The sequence below is a fragment of the Choloepus didactylus genome, chromosome 7 (genome assembly GCF_015220235.1).
Source record: "Choloepus didactylus isolate mChoDid1 chromosome 7, mChoDid1.pri, whole genome shotgun sequence".
NCBI lineage: Eukaryota > Metazoa > Chordata > Mammalia > Pilosa > Megalonychidae > Choloepus > Choloepus didactylus.
The window spans coordinates 147,496,897-147,520,247 of NC_051313.1; the positions used below are offsets into that span (position 1 = coordinate 147,496,897).

The 23,351-nt window shown below is 40.1% G+C and overlaps 1 protein-coding gene across 1 annotated transcript in view; it reads left to right on the forward strand.

Annotated features, from left to right (window-relative positions):
- Window positions 1-286: 286 nt before the first annotated feature.
- The window catches only part of F13A1 (coagulation factor XIII A chain), a 194,560-nt gene continuing 171,495 nt past the window's right edge, over window positions 287-23,351 (forward strand). The window contains 3 exon segments of the mRNA XM_037844511.1: window positions 287-425; window positions 2,363-2,510; window positions 14,111-14,299. Coding sequence (XP_037700439.1) covers window positions 2,381-2,510; window positions 14,111-14,299 — 319 coding nt within the window. The 5' untranslated portion in view covers window positions 287-425; window positions 2,363-2,380.

Sequence of the window (23,351 nt, forward strand, 5' to 3'; positions counted from 1 at the left end):
TGGAGGGCAGGCCCTCCCTTCTCCCCAACCACACCAGCCCTGGGAACCCTGAATGCAAAAAGCTTTCTTTGTGAAGGTACCAAAGGAAAGGGGTGGGGACTAAGTTCCCTGAGGGGCCCTGCGCGTCAGGGAAGGGGAGGCAGAACAGGGGGACGGTGGCTGTCCTCTGGGTGTGGGCAAGGGGATCCTGCCAGAGCAACAGAGGAAGAAAACAGAAGCAAATAAAGTCCTGGAATCCGCTTGCTCCAGCTGTCAAGAAGAAAGGGGAGGAGAAAACCCCGTGGGACAGGGGTAGGAGGGGGAGGGCTGTTAGGAAGTTATTTAAGAGCCAACTTTCCAGTGGATTTTCCTGCGTCCTTTTGAGGAAGTACCCTCAGAGACGCACCGAGCGCGCCTAGGCGAGGGCAACTCCGAGGGGACGGCAGGTAAGCGGCTGCCCCTCCCGCCTCAGCATCCCCGCGCCCTGCCCCTGGTGCCCTGTCCCGGGACTGAGAGCCCCGCTGCGCCCCCTTGGCTCGTGCACCCAGGTTCTCCCCCGGTCCCGCAGGAGGCTGCTGCTGCAGCGCAGAACGGGACGTGGAGTCAGGGGCGGCCCCACGTGTCCCACCGCCTCCTGCGTCCGGAACAGCCCAGCCCACTTCTCAGGGATCCACGAAGCTTTCCTAAGGGCCCTGCCTGCTAAGGTCACCAAATGGGAACGGGTGAAATGGATGTGCTTTTCCAAAGGACAGCCCCTCTTTCCTCAGCCAAGCAGACTGGACTCTGCAGCAGGAACTGCAAAAGAGTGGGGGGAGTAAGGCCAGCTAAGTATGCCTGCTTGGCTTGGAAATGCGCTGGGGCTTGGCTCCCCACCCCTGCATGTCCCTTTTCCCATCCCAAGGTGGGCACTGAGCTTTAAGTCCCATCCTCTCCCCCAGACCCGCCTGAGAAGGAGCCTGCCATCACTTGCAGGGACTTCTCTTGGCTTGGTCAGCACTTGGGACTCCCTGGTTCCTCACTTTACAAGTTCTCTTTCTCCAGTTCTCTGTTTGTCCCAAACCCTGTCGTCCCCTGGTGTGTCCTACACCCTGCCTTTGCTACTTCCAACCCGAGGACTGCTTTTTCCTGCCTTCTCCCCCGTCTTTAACTCCCTTCCTCTCTCCTTCCTCCTCCCTCAGTTTGCTCCACCCTCAGTCTGTATTTGTGGGTATGTATTCAGACCTCATACTCCCCACAGTCCTGTCTCCTTCCAAGAGCGACTACCCCGGGAAGTGGTTCTCTTATCCCCAGCCAGGCTGCCCGTGCTTCCACACTTCTGCACCCGTCTACTCTTGTCACTGCTATAATGGAAATCTTCATCCCGGGAGGGTGTGCCTGGTTTTTCAAAACAGGAGTCGTGACTAGGTAACCAAGGGGAATGAGGAGGGTAGTGCCATTTGGGGCCAGAAACAAAGTTTCCATTCATTTGGCCAGTTGGTCAATAAAGACATATTAGGTGCTGATGGTAAGGTAGTGTTTAAACTGGCCCTCTGCCTGCACAAATTCCAAAAGGCAGGAGAAGTGCGCTTTGATCAACAGCAGCCACTAGCGCCCCACTGACCAAGTAAGTCTAGGGAACAGTTGATTTTATAACCCTGCCCCATCTATCCAATTTAAAATTGCCATCTGCATCCCTCCCACCTGCCCACACTCTCAGTCTCCTTTACCCTGCTCCAAATAGTCCTTTTACCAAAGCTGTCACTGCCTTCTAGCACACTACCTAGTCTATTTATGAATTATTGTTGGCCTCCACCCTAACCCCTACTAGACCATAAGCTCTGCAAGGAAGGGATCTGTGGTATTCTGTTCTGTTATATCCCAAGTGCCCAGAGCACAGCCCGGCACAGAGTGGGTCCATCCACATATGCTAGTTGAACTGAATTGCAAATTTGGATGCATTGGAGGGCAGCACATGTTTAGATGTGGTTGTGAGTTTATTCTTAAAAGTAACTTAGACTCCATAACCCAGGCATCGGTACATACACGCAGCAGTAAACATTTCTCACGAGGATGGAACCTTCAGGGGCATTGAGAAAACGTCAACGAGAAAATCCCTGCCCTTCAAAATCTTTTGAATTTTTCAATTCTCCATATCAGCCCCCCTTTTTGTTAGGCTTTACATATATTCTGACCAATACAAAATCTCTTGGAGCTCCTCGGGTAACTGTACTACATCATTAGACTAATCCTGACTGCCACATCTCAGGTTTCATTTATGCGAAACTCAAAATGTGCTGTTCAAGTGCTATCACACACAGACAGGTCTGCTTCTCTGTTTTTGAATCAAATGTAACTCACTTCGCATGTCCATTTCTCTGTTATCCCCTCGCCTCCTGCTCCCAAGGATCTTGGGAAGCAGAGAATGTCGGAGCCAGCGGGGACTGCCTTTGGAGGCAGGAGAGCCGTTCCACCCAACACCTCCAATGCCGCCGAGGATGACCTTCCCACGGTGGAGCTGCAGAGCCTGGTGCCCCGGGGTGTCAGCTTGCAAGGTGTGTGCGTCCACTTGGTCCAGGCACAGACTGGGCCCCCTTCCCCAAGGGCATTGGATGACCATCCTCTGTCTCCGCTGAGCTCCCCCAAAAGGATCCTCCCTGCCAGTCTCTGGTTTTAAAGAAAGAACTCCACAGCCCTTTCTGGAGTGGTGAAACACCTGCGAACCAGATTCTTGTCCAAATTCTGCCACTTGCTAGCCTTGTAACCTAAGTAAGTCACTTTGCTTAGGATTTTTTTCCACCATAATTTCCTCTCTCAAGCAGGGGTGTTGGATTAGCTGAGGCCTCTTCCAGCCCTGCTGTTCTATGCTTTTAAAAATTTTCTCTAGCTGGAAGATTCCACTTCCAAAATATTGTGGCTGTTTTGATTGTCTGGCTTGCACCTCTTTCCTTCTCCCTCCCCTCTCCTCCATCCATGGCTGTGAATTTCAGAGCTGGTGAGAAGTGCCAGAGTCTGACAGTAATGGAGATGGAAGCCCTCTATTTATCTCCAGAGCAGCCTGGTGAGCAGCAAGGCAAGCTGCTTCCTCTGCTTCTCACCACCACCGGATCCCGAGGGACCTGCCCTGTGGGGCAGCTGCCAGCAGCTGACATGCACTTGCCCCATCAACTGTGCCAGGGCACCGGTGCCTGAGGAGGTTTTGGGATATAGATTCTGTTCCCTTGGGCCATGGCAGGGACGTTCAGACTCGCGTCTCCGAATGACTCCTCGCAGGGCACACTCTCTGTCAATAGAACTCATCCATCTCAGTTGAAACCGGTTTTGCTTCTGAGGGTCCTCTGTACTGCATTTCACCAGGGGATAAAGCTCCAGTTGCTGACTGGGGTAGCACAGTCACCCTGTGGCTCTGTGGTTAACTCACCTCATCAAAAAGAGATCTGTGGTTGAAATCCCTAAGTTGATGCTGTCCTCTTGGTAGCAAAGGTCAAAGCCAGGAGCAAAGGACAATGCTGATTACTAACAAGTCCTGTAAGTCAGTTGCTGCAGGTGGGGTTGACTGTGTTACCATCATGTCTAGAGAATTTGATATTAAATTGTGGAAATACACCACACCAGGTAGCATCCAAGTGGGGTGGGGGCAGGGAGGGGGGGAAGCAGGGAGTCACAGAACAGAAGGGCATCCTTGGTTAATTGTACAGTTTGAGGGACCAAGAAGAACTAGTAGTTCTGGACAACTTTTCCCAGCTAAGTGCCACACTCACTGAAACTCTACTGATAGAGCCCCAGAACTTAGAAGAACTTGCTGATCAACTAATCCAAATTCCCAAGATAAAGGTTAGGAGACTGAGGCCTAAAGCAAGCAGTTGTTATTTCTTCCTTCTGCATACTCTAGGAATTTTTTTTTAAGAATGCAAATAAAGTTTGAAAGCATGCACAAATCAAACTACCAAACAAATCACCCTAGTGTATGGAATTTACAAGCAAAATTCCATCCGAACAGGAAAGACCCTGAACCCAGAGAAAGGGGCCAAGGCTGGAAGAAGTGAGCAGGAAGAACATTGGAAAAAAGGCACAGAAGGGGAAAGGCCATGGCTACAGTTGCCATGGTCAGGGAGGAGAGATGTCAACCTCCACAGAGGGCAGCTCAGTGTAGCAAAAAGCACCTTGGTCCTGGAGCCAGAAGACCCAGGTTCCTTGTGCCTGCTGTAGGCACAGCCCTACAGCTGCCATTTGTTCACCCTGAGCCCCAGGGCGAGTGCCCTGAGCCTCAGTTTCCCTATCAGCAAAACTAAAAGTATACCTAGCTCACAGGTTGTCATGAGGATCAGATAACTAGTGCTTGAGATAGTATCCGGCCTCCAGTACATGGCCAATGGCCATTGACTTGTAATGGGAAACTCATCATAATCTAACATGATCAGGAACCACTCACGTGAACACTAGTTTCTAAGGGGATTATGCACTACCCATAGGTGCTGTCAATTTGAAATCTGAGCAAAATGTTGCCATAACACATCAAAACTAGGTAGGCTAATTAAAAAAAAAAATCTAGGATTTCTGTTTTTTGTTGATTTATTCCTGGGAGTAAGGGAGAGTGGTTTCACTCAATTATTTTGAAAAAAAATCAATCATCATTTACTTTGTAGTCTTACTTGTCCACAATCCCAGTGACATTTGGGGATACTTGTTAGAGGTCACGGCACGGGCAGCATGTGTGTCCAATGACTATTTGATGAATGAATGAATGAGCTCAGTCAAATCAATGGAGAATTGATGATTCATCCGCTCTGGAGTTGTTGCAATCATTATTAATATCAGATTCGGGATCTCATAAACACACATTCATTTAACATTTCTTGAGTAGATGAGCAAAGTGCTACATGCTACAAGGATAGATTCCCTGCCCCCAGGAAACATAGCAGTAAGTCCCAGATGTCTAGGACAGAAACAGTGCCTACATACAAGCCATCTGAACAAGGAGGTCCCTCTCCTGGTTCCTTTAAATTTCAGATTTATGTTTAATTTTTATAAAAGCATTTATATATGCAGGTGTTCCGGCAGTTAATATATCAAATTCTCCCTAAGACATCCTGCTAAAGGGACTACACGTAGGAATGCACAGCCATCTGCTTTAAATGCCATCAGCTTGCAGTTCACACAGTGGCCACTAGTGGCCTCCAGGAGGACCTGTTTCTCCCAGGTGACTTCCATGAGGGAAAACTCTAGTCAAACTCTGTCAGTTCTTTTCAGTAATGGCTCTTCCCCTCACCAAGCTCCTCTTGTTAAACTGGCTGAGAAAGGTAGAGAGGCCAGAAGGGGAAGGAAGCCAGGTGCCGCGTTTTGCATTTTCAATAGTCCTGTGTAAGTCCTGACCATCTCCGCATATGGTTTAAACCAAGCATGTGTAGTACCCTTAATCCATAGCTTTGGTGAGTATTTGGTTAGAAGTTATTTTAGTAAAATGCATACTTCAAAATATATAAACTCACGTGCGGCTCCTCCCATTCTGCACCATGATAATTAAGAAAAATCTAAATATTTGAGGTGCTAGTGGAACCCCACAGGTAGGACTGGCCAGTCAGTGGTGGTATTTGATGCCCTTGCATGGTTTTAGAGACCCTTAGTGTCCCCATTTGCACTCAATTTTAGCAGGGAAAAGTACTATGAAAATCTCCTCCAGTTGTTTGGATTTGCAATGATTTCTAATAGACCATCCTACAAGCTTAGTTCATGTTTCTAAAATTCTCTCCATAGCCTTTCTGGCCTCAAAGAGTATGTTTGGCTAGAAATTTAGTGCTCTAGAAGGCAACCTTATATTGTTGGGCTGGTTTGACTTTGTATTATTAACAATAGAGAACCATTTGCAGCATTAATTCTATGACTTATTTGACGGGTCTAATGCAATGAATTCGAACTAGAAAGCAAGCTGTTCTCTATAAAAAATAAAATGCAGGTGTAATCTAGTAGTTTTCAATCTTGGGTCTTGCGCCTTTCTGAGCATCCCCTCCTTTTCACATGCCTTGTCAGAACTAAACTAATCAACCAGATAATTATCAATATCCACTTGGTGCAGAGTAGACCCCCCCCCCCCCCGGATTCAAGGTTATTGAATGAATAAGAAAAGCACTCAATGTATGATTACAAAATGATGTTGTATAGTGGCACTGTATCTTTCCATTTGGTTCTTGGAAAACATTTGTTGATTGTCCTCTGTGTGTCAGGCTCTGTGCCAGAATGGAAGACAAGGCTGAGTATAGCAGTCCATGGTCTCAGTTTTAGGAGGTGAAGTGAGAAGGAGAAGATAAAAGCAATTCAGTGCAAAAAATACATTAACAGAGATTTCTGCAAAATGTGAAATCATAGAGAAAGGAATGGAATGGGGAAGAGGGGTGTGGAAGGCTTCGTGATGAAAGGACATCTGAGTTGGGTTTTAAAAGATAAATAGGAGTTTTCCAAGCAGACAAAGGTGCAGAAGGGCATTCCAGAGGAGGGAACAGTATGTCAAGTTATGCAAACAGGAAAGAAAATCTCTTCTTCTTGGAGAGCAACAGGTGTGGTGCAGCTAGAAGGTCAGGGGACAGATTGAACCTTGGAAAAGTAGGCAGGGTTCACAGTGAAACAGGCCTTGAAGACCTTAGCCTTCATCCTGCAGATAACAGGAACCATGTGAAGGGTTCTAAATAGCAGAATGACAAAATCAGAATTATGTATTATAAAGTCAACCCTAGTGGTGAGGAGAAAATGGAGAGAAGAGACATTTGGAGGCTCTTGAGATAGTGCAGGCTAGAAGGGAAGTAGACCAGATGGACGGAAACCCCTAGAGAAGGTATTATTCTCATTTCTCTTATTCTAGCTTCCTCTTGAGCAGCTGAGCATTTCTTAAACATTTTTAGGGGACAAGACATCTTAAGAGCAACAATTTTAAAAAGTTATTCAAGAAAAAAATTTAATTATTCTAATGAATGGTTCTTTAATATTCTGGGTCTCTAAAAGAAATGTGAGAAACATTTTATCCTGTTGTTCTTTTCACAATAAACAGACCTACTTCTTCACAGACAGTACTTATACCTATAGTTTGGTAAGAATATTACCAAAGATTGCATGAAGAATTCAGTTCACCGAGGACTTCCCAGAATATAAACTTAAGCATTTAATTTATTTCAAGATTCTGTCTGTGACAGGTGTGATCATTTTCTGAGGAATATTTTAATAATCTAGGGAGAAAATAATCCACTTTTTTATATTAGGAAAAGGGTAGGAGAAAGGAAGGCAGCTGGTTCATGGAGAGAGCTTTTTTTTTCTTCAATAGCCCATTTTCTGATGTATTTGCAGTTAGGCTAAATTGTGTTAGGTAGACTTTCTGAAAGCTGTCACTTTGAAAGAGTGAGCTGCCAAGTTTCCAGCTACAACATCTCTAAAAAAAAAAAAAAAAAAAAAAAAAGTGGCTTAACAATAAACTGCTAAATTTTGCCAGAAGTGGGCTTGGGCAGAGAAAAGAAGCAAATTCATTTCCTGTTTGTGGCTAATATAGCCTGGATGATGAGAGGGCTCTTTCAAATTCTGCTATGTCTTGTTAAGCCAATAAACAAAGCAAAAATCAACATGCAAACTTAGCAAATGTTTGAGTGCCTACTCTGTGAAAAGCAGCACAACTAAGCAAAATGGAAGATAGAACTAAGATATTTTAATCTGTGCACAATTGTCCATAAACAGTGAAAGGAATGTTGTTTAATCAGTGGTATTGGGGGGTTTCACCTCATTCCCCAATACTGAGATAGCCACTAGTAAATCCATAGACCTATTAGGAGATTACGTTTGAGAGAGGGTGACAGTATGGCTGCCGTTCCACATCTATACGTTTTATATATTTTACTACAGTCTGGAATATTATTTCTTCAAATTCTTGACCTCTTGGTAGTTTTAAATCTTACATATTGTATTAGTTTCCTGGCTGCTAAAACAAATACCCTAAAACGAGTTGGCTTAGACAACGGGAATTTATGGGTTCACAGTTTTGAGGCTAGGAGATGTCCAACATCGAGGCATCTGCAAAGAGACGTTTTTCTCTGTTGATCGCAGCGTTCTGGGGCTGGCTGCTGGTGGGCTTTGGCCCTTTGCTTTTCCGACACATGGCCACGTAAAAGGTGATATCTTCTCCTTTCCCCTCCTCATTCTCTTGACTTCTGGCTTCTTCCAGTGGCTTTCCCTCTCTCTGTTTAAATTTCATTCTGCTTCTAAGGGACTCCGGTAATCTGGATTAAAGCCCAACCTGCTTTGGTTGGCCACACCTTAACTAGAAACAACATCTTGTAAAGATGAGTTCACACCCACAGGAATGGATTAAGAACATGTGTGTTTGTTTTTCCTCTGGGGTACAAAATTCAACCTACCACAGATATCTTAGTCAAGTTATTTTAAAAAAAAAACCCAAAGTTTTCTTAGTTTAATTTATTTTAAAATGTACTTATACTTTTAAGAAATTATACAGCAAAATTTTATTTATTACTGTCTTTGTTTTCCCCACTTAGAGTACCACCATGATTTTCTATGATTTGTTTCTTTCTTCCTGAAGGCATTGGCTTGGTAAGGTACTACATAGCAATAGAGAATAAATAGATCACTTAAAAAAATAACATTTTCAAAAACTCCATGCTTAGAATTAAATGTTGTTAAAAACATAACAATATTAAAAAAAAGTCACATTATTAAAAAAACAACTCTTCTATATATGGAAAAAAAAAAATATATATATATATATATATATATATTTTTTTTTTCCCCACTAAGCAAGAACTGTAAATCCAGGAGTATCTCTTATAGTCGAGTTGGGTTTCTTTTTGATGTTGTTGTTGTTTTGCTTAGGTTTTTGTACACTCAAAGGAATCTATCAGCATCTTTTTTGCTTACCCTTTGTTATGAGCAGTATAGTGGGATATATGAAAATACGGCATTTTTGTTTCAATCTGAAACAAAACTGTTGCACTGTATATCTCATGTTATAAAACACCATGTCGCCATCTTCAACAATATACATGGTACTGAAACTAGCATATTTCGAGAAGAAAATGTCCGATAAATGATATTTAAAGGACTCTTGTGGTTAAACCTGTGGTAAGTGGAATGATTCATTTAAAAATGAAAAACCAACTCCAAGCTCCAAATTTTCAGACACTGTGTTTAGTCAAAGTGAGAAATATCTATTTGTACATTTCTATGGCATTTTTGCACAAATCCCAGGCACAGTGACAAATGCATAAAACACTGTCTCATCCTCAAGGAGCTTACAATCCAATAGGCAAAATCACCTGTATAAAGATAATACAAAGTGGTTCATGATAATATACATTTTTTTTAAAAAAGAAAAATGTACTTTGGGAATTGAGAGGAGTAAAGGATTCCATTCACCTGTAGAAAGTCAGGAAAGGAGGAGCAAGCCTGTGTGCTCAGAAGACTGCGAATGCAGAGGGGTGTGCTTGCCTGGGGAGGGTTGGAGGTCTTTCCCACAAAACTTCACAGGGGCCATTCCTTACCTCGATGACTTTCCATTGCTCAGGTGCCAGCCTTCCGCACACCCACTCCGATACTGATTTGCCAGCTCACTGACTCCCAGCACTGGCTCAAATGCCCAGTGCTATAATTATTGTTAATGGTTTCATTTATTTAGCATGTACCATGTACCAGGCTTTGTGATGTAGCACTTGATGCATTTTTCTCATTGAATCTACACACTAACTCCCTTTTACAGGTGAGGAAACTGAAGCACAGAAAGTTTATGTAATTTGTCCGAGGTCACAAAGCTAGTAAGCTGCAGAATTCCCCAAATCCATGTTCTTATCCACTATGCTATTCTACCTCTCTTAATAACCATAGCAATAATAATACTAATAAACATTTATTGAAAATTTACTAGGTCCCAGGCAATGTGCTAAAGCACTTTGCATGCAAATTTTCATTTAATCCTCATAATAACTCTGTGAAGTAGATATTTCATTCCCGTTTTAAAGGCAAGAAAACTGAGAAAGATTAAATAATTTTTCTAAGGTCACACAGTATTGAAGCATTTACCAAAGCATATCCTGTGAAATACTAATTTTATGAGGAAAACAACAAAGAAAAACACTTTATGGCCATTTAAGTCTGAAAAACATTGCACCTGTGGGAAATTTTCAATGCACATCAGCATATTAACGTCTCCCATAAATCTGCCATAAAGAATTCTACTTAACTTTGGTTAGGCCAGCATCTCCAAAACTTATTTTAACGTGGAACTCTTATTCTTCTAATACCAATCAATATCCCAGAGAATCAGCACTGTCTTATACTACTTCAAGGATAGACTGACTTTAACCAGGTTTACTAGACTAGAGTAGAAAATGGAAAGCCAAAGCTTTCATTTGTAATGAAGACTAGTGCTGTCATAGCTACTAAAGAAATTACTCAAATCTCCCTCTCCAGTTTTATTTTTCCCCTTGGCAGAGCTACTTGGGAGGCCAAATCGTAAAGCCAATGGGTAATTTACTGGGGCATATCATCTAGTGGAGAGGAGGGGGGCAAATCCTGGGAGCCCCCCAGGACTGCTGCATTCCTTCCATCCAGGCAGATTAAACTCACCACTGCCCCCTACCCAGAAACCTACAACAGCTTAGCCTTCCCACCTCCATCACTGCCATCCTCCAACCCTTTTTCCATTCTGTCTCCAGAAGTAATCTAAATATATGCATAAGTATATATATTGAATTATGTCAGTTTACTGTTTCAGATTCTTCACTGCATTCCCCAAGCAATTAAAGCCCAGACTCCTAATGCATGCCACAAGGCTTGCATGGGCAAGCTCTTGCTTGCTTTTCACTTCGGCTCCTGCTACCATTCTCCAACCAGCCAGGCATCTTTCAATTTCTTAAATAAACCATGCCCTCTCTTGCCCCAGTCTTCACGCATGCTCCTCTCTCTGCCTGAAGCATTCTTCCCCATCTCCCTTTCCACCCGATAGCTTACTCATCCTTCTGAACACCGCTTATACATCGCTTCCTCCAGAAAGCTTCTTTGATCTCCTCCAGACTGGATTAGAGGCTCCTTTCAGAAGCCCCCCTCCCCCCACGTGTATCCTATGCTTCCTTTATCAGAGTATTTATTATACTATATTGTAACTATCTGTTCACTTTTTAGTATCTACCACAATGCACTTCCCTGTCTTTTCTTTATTAGACAGTGGCCTAATTAGCATTTATATCCATGTCTTGGATGAAAACATGAAATAGCACACTTAGAAAATTCGTAGAGGACAAGATATTAAATATATTGAATGCTCACATAAGGTATAAAATAGTAAAATTCAATAAGATAAAATTTAATATGTATACATATAAGGCCCTAGAATTGGGCTAAAAAGAATAAAACAATTGCACAAATAGATATAGCTAGATAGCAATATGAGTGAATGACTCAGGGGTCTGAATTGAATTTTAATCCGCTATTGATAGGAGTGACATCAGAATGCATTCTGGTTCACTGAACACTTAATATAAATCAACAGTAAGATAAGTGTGTAAGAAAACTCTAATGATAACTTGAGTTGAAATAACAGAAAGATACTGTTTATTTTGAAAGAGGTGATGGTCTCATTGTTTTTTACTGGAAAAACTACAACCAGAGTAATGTATTTAACCCTGGAAAATACACTTCAAGTTAGAAATTGACCAAATGGAATGCCTTCCAGAACAGAGTCATGGGTAAAAGCTCTGGGAATTGTTTCTTAAAGAACAGTTGAAGAAATGGAGACTGTTTTATTCTGAGGAACCATAACTGCATTCTTTAGATACCTAAAGAGTGACAGATGAAATGAATAGAAGACTTATTCTGTATTTATCCAAAAGTCAGACTCAGGATCCATGCATGGATAGAACAATAATAGGGAAGCATATGTCTGTGCATCTTAAGATGATTTTTCAAATAATTGTTTAAAAATGGGACAGTTTATCCGGTGAGATGGTGAGTTCCCTGTTTAGGAGACCAGAAGCCCATGAGCTACAACTCTCATGGATGTGTTCATGCAATACATAGCAGGCATTCCAGATGGTACAAAGGATTGAACTCTTAAGATTCTGTGAGACTGTAAGATCAGTATATTCCTTCCATTGGTGCTGATGAATGGAGAGTTAATTGAACCTATTTCAGGGACTTAGGTTTTTGGACATATTTTTAAAACATTTTTAAAAGACACTGTACTCAGAGGGCCAGATAAGTTGATTACTAAGTTGATTACATTTGGGACATTAGGATTCTGTAGCTCTTTCCTAGGCTGGTTTGACACTGGGGATAGTGACCTTAATAAAGCCAGAGAACTTGGGAGAAAGGCAGCTCGGAAGAAAGAGGTCCAGAGAATTAAAAAGTTCAGCCCACAGCATAATGGAAAGAAAATGCTCTTTAGGGGGCCATGTACTACAACAGGCTTCTGAGATGAGATAAAAATAAAACTGCAGCTTGCATTTTCTGTTTGCCATAATGTTGCAGTCAGGACAACCCATGAAACACCACACCCTTGTAAAATGGCTCCATCAGAGCAAATCTTCAGAAAGCTCCAAGTAAACCTGTGTCCAATGATGCATCAGTCGTAGTGTCCATCCCACTTTACCATCATCTCATTTTATCTTCATAGAAGATTGCAAAGTATTAGTATCTCCATTTTAAAGATGGGGAAACTCAGATTCTTAGAGGCAAAATACCTTACCTAAGTCAACATGAGACTTGAGATTCAAACTCAGGATTGCCTGAACTTTGAATTTATCAGGAGTGTGTTGCAGGGGACTCCTCGACTTTAAAAACTAGAGATGATCTTAAAGAGCCAAAATTCTAAGTTGTGCCTATGAGAAAAGAAAAAGGCCCAAGAGGACCAGGTATGCTGCCCAGGGTTCCTGTGCAAAAGGAAAAGAAGTCCCTGGAGCATCGTGAGGAGGTACCCCCACATGGGTATGGGCTCAGCAACTGTACTTTCTTTGCTTTCTCTTTATAACCATTGGGGCAACATGCAGCAGGCAGGGCAGGGGCAGGAAAAGGGTGTGAAGACAAGAGGCCAGGGCACCTCCCCCCAGCCTCCTCTCTCCAGTGCCCCTTCAGAACTCCAAATTCACACCCACACAGATCGGCTTCTAGAACGCATCTTCTAGATTACTGTTAGATGGGTAGAGTTATGTTCACATTCAGCAACCATTTGCAGAAGGGAATGGGAAAAGGGCAGAAACAGAATTAAACTTTACCCAGCGTTAGCATGTCCCAGACACTTTGATAGATCTTCATACATGTCATCTCATGGAGCCTCAAGGTTAGTCTGTAATATGTGTTAGTGCCCTCAATTTGTAGATGAGGAGATGAGCTTAAGTAATGTACACAAAGTCAGATCATTAGTAAATGGGTAACTAACATTGAGATCCTTGATTCCGAAAATCAGAGGGAAAAAAATTTGTATTTTGGAGTCAAACAGACCAGGGTTTGACTTTCAGATTGGTCATTTAGTGGCTAGGGAAACATGAGACTTAAATTTCTGCATCTGTAAAATGGAAACCACAATACTTATCTCATAGAAATGGCAGTTTCCTTTTCATTCCTCCTGCTTCCTGCCTTTGAGTGATGAGGTATACTTTTAGAATTACAGAGGAAGGGGTTTCTGGAATAGGAGGAGAATTTTGAATGGATGGCCAACTGTGTCCCTAAAACCTCCCTTTGAAGCTTTGTCAGTTTTCTTTCCTCCACTTTAAAAGATAAGAATTGAAGTGACTACTGCTTGACTCATCCCTACTTAGTCACAAAGGAAAGCTGTGGTCATGTTGGGTAGCCTCTGACATCTTGGAAACCAGCGTGAGACCAAGAACCTGAAGACTTGAACTCTGGTCCTAGCTTTTCTGTATATAGATGTATAAGGCAGGTGTAGCCATTCCCAAAGAGTGCCATGTGACCTGAAATGAGATCATAGATGGTAAAAGTTAAAAGGTTCTTTCAGGAATCAATAATATCACATGGGATGGACCTTCAAGTCTCCTGACACCCTGTGTAGAGTTTTAATGGAACAGACTGGGCTACCCTGCATCATCTTGTTTTTTGAGCTTGTGTCTAAACCCAGGTTACGTAACACATTCCCTCTCTTGGTTTTCTTTGTGTCTAGACTATCTTAATGTCACCAGTGTTCACCTGTTCAAGGAGAGATGGGACTCCAACAAGGTGGATCATCACACTGACAAGTATGACTGCAACAATTTGATTGTACGCAGGGGACAGACTTTCTATATCCAGCTGGACTTCAACCGTCCATATGACCCCAGAAAGGATCTCTTCAGGGTGGAATATGTCATTGGTGAGTGCCATGTACATGCCTGCATCATGATCCCATGGGTGCATGGTGCAGAGGGGTGGGCATGAGGGCAATTGCATTATTTCATAGACTCATAGTTTAACAGTTGGCTCAGCTGGTATTTCATCCAGCCCCTGGGACCCTGTGCTCCAAGCTGGGTCTGTAGCATGACAAGACATCAATCGTCTGGGCCTACCCAGTATAAAGAAAAGTGAGTACAATTTGGTACAACATGTGAGTTAATTAAATTATTTTCCCCAAACAAATGGTTTTGGCACCCTGGAGTTGTGATATATCAAATTTTGATTTATTACCTTCATGATTTAATTGGTTTCATGTGCTGAAAAATATTTGCAAACCATAGCATGCTTTTTCCATATAAGCATTTCCCAAAGTTTGTTCTGCTCTAATCTTGTGCTGTGAAATGCTCCATGAAAAATGAAGTTCAAATAAAGTTCAGTAGACACTTGTGCTCTAACCTCCTCTTGAAGATTCACAATGTACACCAGATTTAAAGGTTCTGGGAAGTATCATTATTTAACTTTGTTTAGTCCAGTGCTTCTCAGATTCATTTGATTATGGAACCCTTTAATTAAGCTTCAGTGATTAATATTTGACACGTGGTTAAACATTTCTCTAAGAATTTACAGAGTAGCAATTAGGCACATGCACAAAAAAGTAAGGTTGGTTCAATACCATGAGATCTGTCTATATAATCTTATACATAAATTCAGGCTAGCAAATCAAAAGACACTGAAAAGGGATATGAACAAATTCTGCAGGTATTTTTAGAAAGAGAAAAAAACTTTACGTAAAATAAAAGTCAAAGGAAACGCCTCAATTTTAATAAAGATTATTTACCCCCAAACCAACAGCTTTTGGTATCCTAAGTGGCAAAAAGTTAATCTTTCTAATTAGAATCAGAAATTAGACAGGAGTGCCAGCTATCACCATTTCTTTTTTTTAAAGCATTGCTTTAAAGGTTTAGAATATGAACAATATAAGAGAAATGATTTTATTTGGAAAATAAGAGAGAAAACTAAATATTTTACTAATGTTACGATTGTATATCTAAAAACCCAACAGATTTAAGGATAAAAGCACTTCTAGTATTTAAAAAAGACTTTGTAAGATGACTAGATAGACGATAAATACATAAACATCAGTAGCCTTTACCTTCTCTAGCACTAAGCACCTAGAAATGGAAATGAGAAAAAATATTCATGTATAAAAGTGATCACAGAGAGATTTGAGCCAAGGAACTCCAGGACTGCAGCAAACCAGCACGAGAGCACTAGTCTCCAGACAGAAAGTTTGGTCTTGACAATGCCTTGATTTTGGATTTGTAGCCTCAGAAACTATATTCTGGAAGGGACATAAGACTGGCCATTTCCAAGGAAAATGCCTTCTCTGAACATAGAGGAGAAATGTGCCTCTCGCTACCAAAGCCCACAGAAAAAAAGGGAGAGAATAGGACGGAAGAAGAGAGAGAAAATACAACTAACATTTTTTGAATGATATACAAAATGCATAGTAAATTCACTTAATTATCTTATTTCATATTTATTTTAACTGAATGTGGCATTTATCTGCACCATTTTCAGATATCAAAGTAAGTTTAAGGGATGTTGAATGATTTACCCACTTATACAAACACTAATGCATACCATACTAATTACTGTGAATCCAAGATGTGCTCAGGAAAGGATCCTAGCTATAATGATGTGGAATTATTAGACAATATTACTCATCTCTCAGAAGAGTACCTGGATTATCTATAGATAATGGCATGCCAGAAACTATGAAGAATTAGAGTTTTAGGCAACCACTGGTGGCTCAAAAATTTTTGATAATGATTTTGTTTGCAGCTCTGAGTTCCATTTGAATGTAAAGAGAAGGGTCACAGATTAAATAAAATCAATAAGCTACAGTTTAAAAGAGAATTATTGGTCATATCTAAGATGGCGGCATAGAGAGGAGTGGAAGCTAAGTAGTCCCCCTGGAACAACTAAAAAAACCAGAAACTACTAGTAAATAAGCTGGAATAACTGTGGGGGGACAAACGTGACTCTCTACTCATCATACACCAACCTGAATTGGGAGGAATGCCTGAAATCACAGCATAAAATTTGTAAGTAAAAACTGTGGACATGGAAGATGGTGGTTAGGAAAGACAGGGCAAAACAACACCTCTGTGAAAAATACTAGGTAAAGCCCAGAAAGTGACCCAGAACACCAGTTCCAGTGATGGAAAAGTTCTGCTAAATCCAGAGGGACCATGCACTTGGTGAAACCGGGAGTCAGCATTCTGAAGTGAGTAAGTCTGCTGAATATCTGGCAGCCACACTGTGGTGTTGGGAAACTGTGGGTTGGCGTTTGGTGTTGGACTAGTTCTTTCTAAAAACCCAAAAGCGGCTGTGGAAATGGCAGCAAGAACTGCACAGGGAAGCATGGCCAGAAGGTTGTCTCCAGAACCTTTGACTACGTCTCAGTATCTGATGTGGACGATAGCCTTTCACGCACCCGCTACTAATTGTCTCAGAGAGACACAGGAAGAGGTGAGCCAAAAGGGGAAAAAAAAACCATGCCTCTTGCAGCCATATTCCCAGAGAGCTGGGAATGCTCCTGCCTGGCCCTGGTGCCACAGCCCAGAGCTGTGCCAAAAAACCCAGTGAGACAGGAAGGGTTTCCAGCAAAGCACGCAAATACTACAATAACTGGCATGGACAATAGCCTTTCATGCACCTGCAGCTAATTGTCCCAGAGCTAGGAAGGCAGAGTGGTGTGAAAAAGGGGAAATTAACATGCCATCCTTTCTAAAGGCTGGGAATGCCCCTACATGGCCCGGCAGCCCAAAACTTCCCTTGAGGGTCAGCATGCACTTGTGACGTAGCACAGCCTTCCCTCAGCAGTGGTCATAGAAGGGCACAGCTTGGAAGAGGGACCCACTTGGAAATCCCAGGGACCATACACCAGTACCAAGGACTTGTGGGTCAGCGTCAGAGACAATCTGTGGTGAGACTGAACTGAAGGTTTAGACTCTTGGAACAGCCTTAAATCTTCAGGAACACCTGGGAGGTTTGATTGTTAAAGCTGCCCTCACTCCCTAACTGCTCAGACACACACCCCACATTCAGGGCGGACAGCACCAACTACACACGCAAAACTGGTGCACCAATTGGACCGCACAAGAATCAGACCCCCACACACCACAAAGACAAAGTTGGGGAGAACTGGCTTGAGGGGAATAGGTGGCTCGCAGACGCCACCTGCTGGTTAGTTAGAGAAAGTGTCTGCCACCAAGCTGTAGATCTGACAAATTAAGAGAGTAGTATTTGAATTAGCATGCATCTCCTAAAAGAACCTATCAAGTTAAGCAAATGACAAGAGGCCAAAAACAACAGAAAATTTTAAAGCATACGAAAAAAACAGATGTTATGGAGAACCCAAACCCAAACACTGAAATTAAAAGATCAAAGGAGACACAGTACTTGGAGCAATTAATCAAAGAACTAAAGACAAACAATGAGAGCATGGCACAGGATATAAAAGACATGAAGAAGAGCCTAGAAGAGCAAAAAGAAGAAATTGCAAGAGTAAATAATAGATGATCTTATGGAAATAAAAGAAACTGTTGACCAAATTAAAAAGATTCTGGATACTCCTAGTACAATACTAAAGGAAGCTGAAGAATGAATCGGCAACCTGCAGTATGACAAAATGGAAAATGAAAGAACAAAAGAAAGAATGGGGACAAAAATCTAAAAAATTGAAATGGACCTCAGGGATATGATAGATAAAATAAAATGTCCAAATTTAAGACTCATTGGTGTCCCAGAAGGGGAAGAGAAGGATAAAAGTCTATAAAGAGTTTTCAAAGAAATTGTTGGGGAAAATTTCCCAAACCTTCTACACAACATAAATACACAAAGTATAAATGCCCAGCAAACTCCAAATAGAATAAATCTAAATAAACCCACCCAAAGACATATTCTGATCAGACTGTCAAATACTGAAGAGAAGGAGCAAGTTCTGAAAGCAGCAAGAGAAAAGCAATTCACCACATACAAAGGAAACAACATAAGACTAAGTAGTGACTACTCAGCGGCCACCATGGAGGCTAGAAGGCAGTGGCATGACATATTTAAAATTCTGAGAGAGAAAAAGTCCCAACCAAGAATACTTTATCCAGCAAAACTCTCCTTCAAATTTGAGGCAGAGCTTAAAATTTTCACAAACAAATGCTGAGAGACTTTGCTAATAAAAGACTTGCCCTACTTCAGATACTAAAGGGTGCCCTACTGACAGGCAGAGAAACAAAGAAAGGAGAGAGAGATATGGAGAAAGGTTCTGTAATATTAGATGAAGATAAATTTTTTAAGCCATATAATTTGAGCCATTTAATATAAGCCACTGAATATAAGTTTGGCTTTATTATCATCATAGTCATCATAAAACACAACCCTATATTAAATTATTTTTTCAATTTCGTATTTCAGAGAGGAATAAACAGACTTTGCAGAATGGTGACATTATGAAGGAAAAAACATACTTGGTATCACATCCTATTCCATGCTACCATTTCTTTCACTCTATTTCAAATGGATAACTCAGGTTTATGGTATGGCATTCTTTCTGAAACACTAGAAGTCAGAAGATGAAGATACTTGCCTCACTTTTCTGACTTGCTGATTGTAAATGTGGTCATCTCACTTAACTCATAAGATGACTTATACTTTTTGAGACCATTGAAAAATGTATATTCTCAATTATGTTTTATTGGTTGGTATAGATTAGATGCCATTGTCTGGGGCATGGGATACATAGAGCGAAGGCATATAGGGAGCAGTGTTGGTGAAAAGGTCTATTTATATATGGAGAGACATCTGTTATTGTAGTCATTGAACCACTAAATTTAAATGGAAATTTCATACACTGAAACAAAAGAACATTAATTGTGGACCCAAGATTTGCCATTTATTGCATAGTTAATGGAAAATACCAAACCCTAGCTTCTGAGTTCAGATAGAGGGTTTGGCAAAAAAAAAAAAAAAAAAATCTATTTACTCTCTGATCTCTAAGCTTGTATAGCTTACAGTGAGAATTCCTATAAAAAAAAATTATCTCAATGCATTTAGTTCCTTGGTTCAGATAAAAATAATTTGAATAGCAAGGGTTATGTGTAAGCATGTTTGTACATATACAAAGGAGGAAGAAGGAGAAATATTGATCTGTATTCAGATTTATTCTGCAACCTAGGTATGGTGAGAATAGTGCAACAATATCCTCATCTGTAAAATTTATAACACGGCCACTATTTTGTGATATCAAATGACATGAGTATAAATATCTCAAAATTAAATACTGTTCTGAAACTTGAAAAAAATAATAGAGGAGCATATAGGGAAAAACATGCAAACTAATTGCAGTTAGTAGTATTTTAACGTTCTTTCATCAACAGTAACAATAATCATATCCCAATATTATGAGTCAGCAATGGAATGGGGGGTAGATAGGAGTATGGGAGGATTTGTGTTTCCTTTCTTTGCCTGTATTTCTTTTCTGGCATAATGAAAATGTTCTAAAAATTGAAAAAAAAATTGGGGTGATGGATGCACAGCTATATGATGGTATGATTGACTGTACACTTTAGATCTTGGGATAATTGTATGGTATGTGAACAATCTCAATAAATAAAATTAAAAAAAGAAAAAAAAAGTGATCACAACTACATAAAAAATAAGAATAAATTTAAAAAACAAGACAAAGAACCTATATAATCAAAGATAAAATCTTAATGAAAGACATAACAAATAAATGAAAAAGCATACATGTTCTTGTATGGAAAGTCTCAATATATTAATAAAAAGAGATCTCCCAAAATTAATATGTAAATTCAATGCATTTCCAATTAGAATCCCAGTGGAGCTTTTTTTTTTAAAACTTGAATAAAGTAATCATAAAATTCATTTGAAAGAATAAATACCTGACAATAACCAAGAAAACTCTACAAAGGAATAATATGTAATAGAGGATTTTCTATCAGAACCAGCTATCAGAATGTACTGTAAAATGTATGTAGTAGAACAGAGATTACAGAAACAGATCTTAGTATATAAGATGAGTTAATACAGTTGTTGGTTTAATGGAGTAAGAAAATTATCTGGGTTCTGATTTTTTTAACTGATTTATTCATACATGATGCTGGAGTAACTGGCTCTCCAAATGGGAGGAAATAAAAAATTGGACCTCAACTTATACAATACACAACAATAATAAATTTTAGATGGAATAATTATTAATGTAAAAAATAAAAATTTTGCAAGACAATTTTACAAAAAAATTTAACCTAAACTACCACAGTCACAGGACAAAAGATAGATCAGGAAAAATATTCAAAACATAGATGACAGATAAAGGAGTAACAAGAAAAAAATAACAAGTTCTTACAAATTGGCAATACAAATACAACCTATACATTTGGTTGCATTCAACCAAAAAATATGCAAAGGAAATGAAGAGACAGTTCACAAAAGAGAAAATTCAAATGGCCAATAATCATATGAAAAAATGCTTAAATTCACTAATAGACCAGGAAACAAATTAAAGTAACACTTATCAGATTGGCAAATTTTTGGAAAAGGATATAATACCTGTTGCTGGAAGGTAAGGGGGAAAAAGCATCCTCTTATATATCGCCAATAGAAATGTTCAATTTTATAACCTTTTTGGAAAGCAATTTGACTATTTCTATGAATATTAGAAAGGCATGTGACCTTTGACCCAGCAATTCCACTCATAGAAATCTATGCCACAGATATTAAAAATCCAACTTTGTAAAGGTAGATATTATTTACTGCAGCATTATTTATATTGATGAAAAAATAAAAACTGAAAATAAAATAAACTTACATCAACAGTGGAATGGTTGAAAATATTGTGGTATTTTCATATAATGGATTATTATTTTTTTTAAATGAATGAATGAATTGGATCTATTCCAGAAGACTTCATCTTCTGTAAGATGAGTAGTGAGGTAGTGAGTAAGAAAACAAGATACAGAAAAGGGCATATGACCCCCTATACCTGTGTGTATAACTCTACGTGTATATAGATCTGTGTATTGTTACGAGCACAAAAAAAAAATATGAAGGACACACATAGGTCAATGTAGGGGTTGACATGTGTTTCTTAATGGGAGTGTAGCCAAAGTAAGGGAGGAAGGAACAAATGGATGGAAGTACCAAGCAAAACAGAAAGACCAAAAGGAAGCATGATAAGATTATATGTATGCAGCTAAGCAAAATTGTTAATATATTGATAGATATGGGAGTATATAAAGAAATTAAAAGTAATAAAAGCAATTCTTTCTTTAAAAAAAAAAAAAGAGTCTGACTCCCGATTACTTGAGGAATGTGCCTTGTGTTTACTTGCGTTTACAGTGCAAACTGGAATAGAAATGTTGGAAAAGCAATTGGCTGGGAGAGGAGAACGGAAACCCTTGAGCTGGAATAAATATCAGTGTGTTGCTTTGGCTTCTACATGGAATTTTTTGTTACCCCAATTGTGAGAGTTGGGGAAATTAAATTACTATTCCTGTATGTTAGGCAAAATACAATAACCACATTTTAGTTATATTTATTATGGCATATATTTTAAGTGTTTTTAGTAATAGGTACTTCGGGTGAGAAAGGAATCCACAGTTAATATTATTTACAATATTTTAAAATCTGAGGAAATTTTTTTTCTTTCCTTAAGTTCATCTCTTTCTCTTTCATGTGTATATATGTATGTGTGTACACATGCTTGTTTGTTTGAGCACCAGGATTAGATTTGATTAAAATGCTCTTGACATTTGATCAATCTTATACTCCATGCGTGTCAACAAATACCCATTTGAACAGTCTGTCCATGCTTTTTCTTAAACCATGAAGGAATTCTTAATCCTTCATGGTTTATTTTATCTCTGTCCTGATAACCAAATATTTAGGATAGTAAGAAGGGGACTTGACTAAAGTCTGAGACCCTCTTCCACAGAAGATTCAGAAAATAATTATGATTTGAAAACCTTAAGGAAAATGACAAGATGAGTATCTTATATTGGGTCCCCAGGAAACAAACTCTGAGGAGAATTGTGTGCAGAAAGGTTATTGAGGAATGTTCTGGAAACGATCTGTGAGACAGTGAAGGAATCCATCCTGTGCAGAGGAAGGGCTTGAACTACAGTGCAGCAAAGACTTAGTGGATCCCACGGGAACTCTGGAGAGAGACTGGATCTTCAGAGTCGTCTTGCCTAGCGTTGAGTGGTCTTTGGGCATAGGCTACCCCAGAGAGGTGTTGTAACGTAGGTGGTTGACTATGGCCAAGGGCTAATCCCTGAGAGCAACTCAATGAGAGCTGTTAGTCACCTGCATGCTCAGCAACTGGGGAAATAAAGTTCTCAGTCCTGGAAGGAAAGCTCTGGGCAGCACTACACAGAATGCACTACAGTGAGCATTACAAGACCTCTTTTTCACAAAAGACATATTCATTTTGTTCCTTCAATAAAAAGGGAAACATAGCATAGCTTATTTAATTTGAGGTGGAATCTATATATATAGATATTTCTAAATTTCAAACCCTTCTTTGAACCTGTAATGTGTACTTTCCAACAGAGCTCAGCTTTATTCCAATGCCCGTTGTCTATTACAGGCATTGCTACATTTGAAGATTTTCTATTGGCAAATTTATTGTAGATATAAAAAAAGGAAAATGGTGAAAGCTCACATTCTACTATTTAGTGTATGAGAAGACAAGTACATTTCTAAAGGACCTTAAAGGACCATTAATAGAGAATTTCTCTTTCTCATTGTCCTGACAGCCTTTCAAGTCACTCAGGCAGGTTACACAACCACCTCAGGCTTCAATTGCTGCAGTAGTACTAAGATTTTTTTAAAAAGGAACATTGTTGGACACTCATTGTGACTCGGTGGACACTCACGGTGACTCAGAAATAATTCTCTTAAAATAAAGTACTTTTTTCAGTGGGACTGATTAAAGCCAGGGAAATTAGATT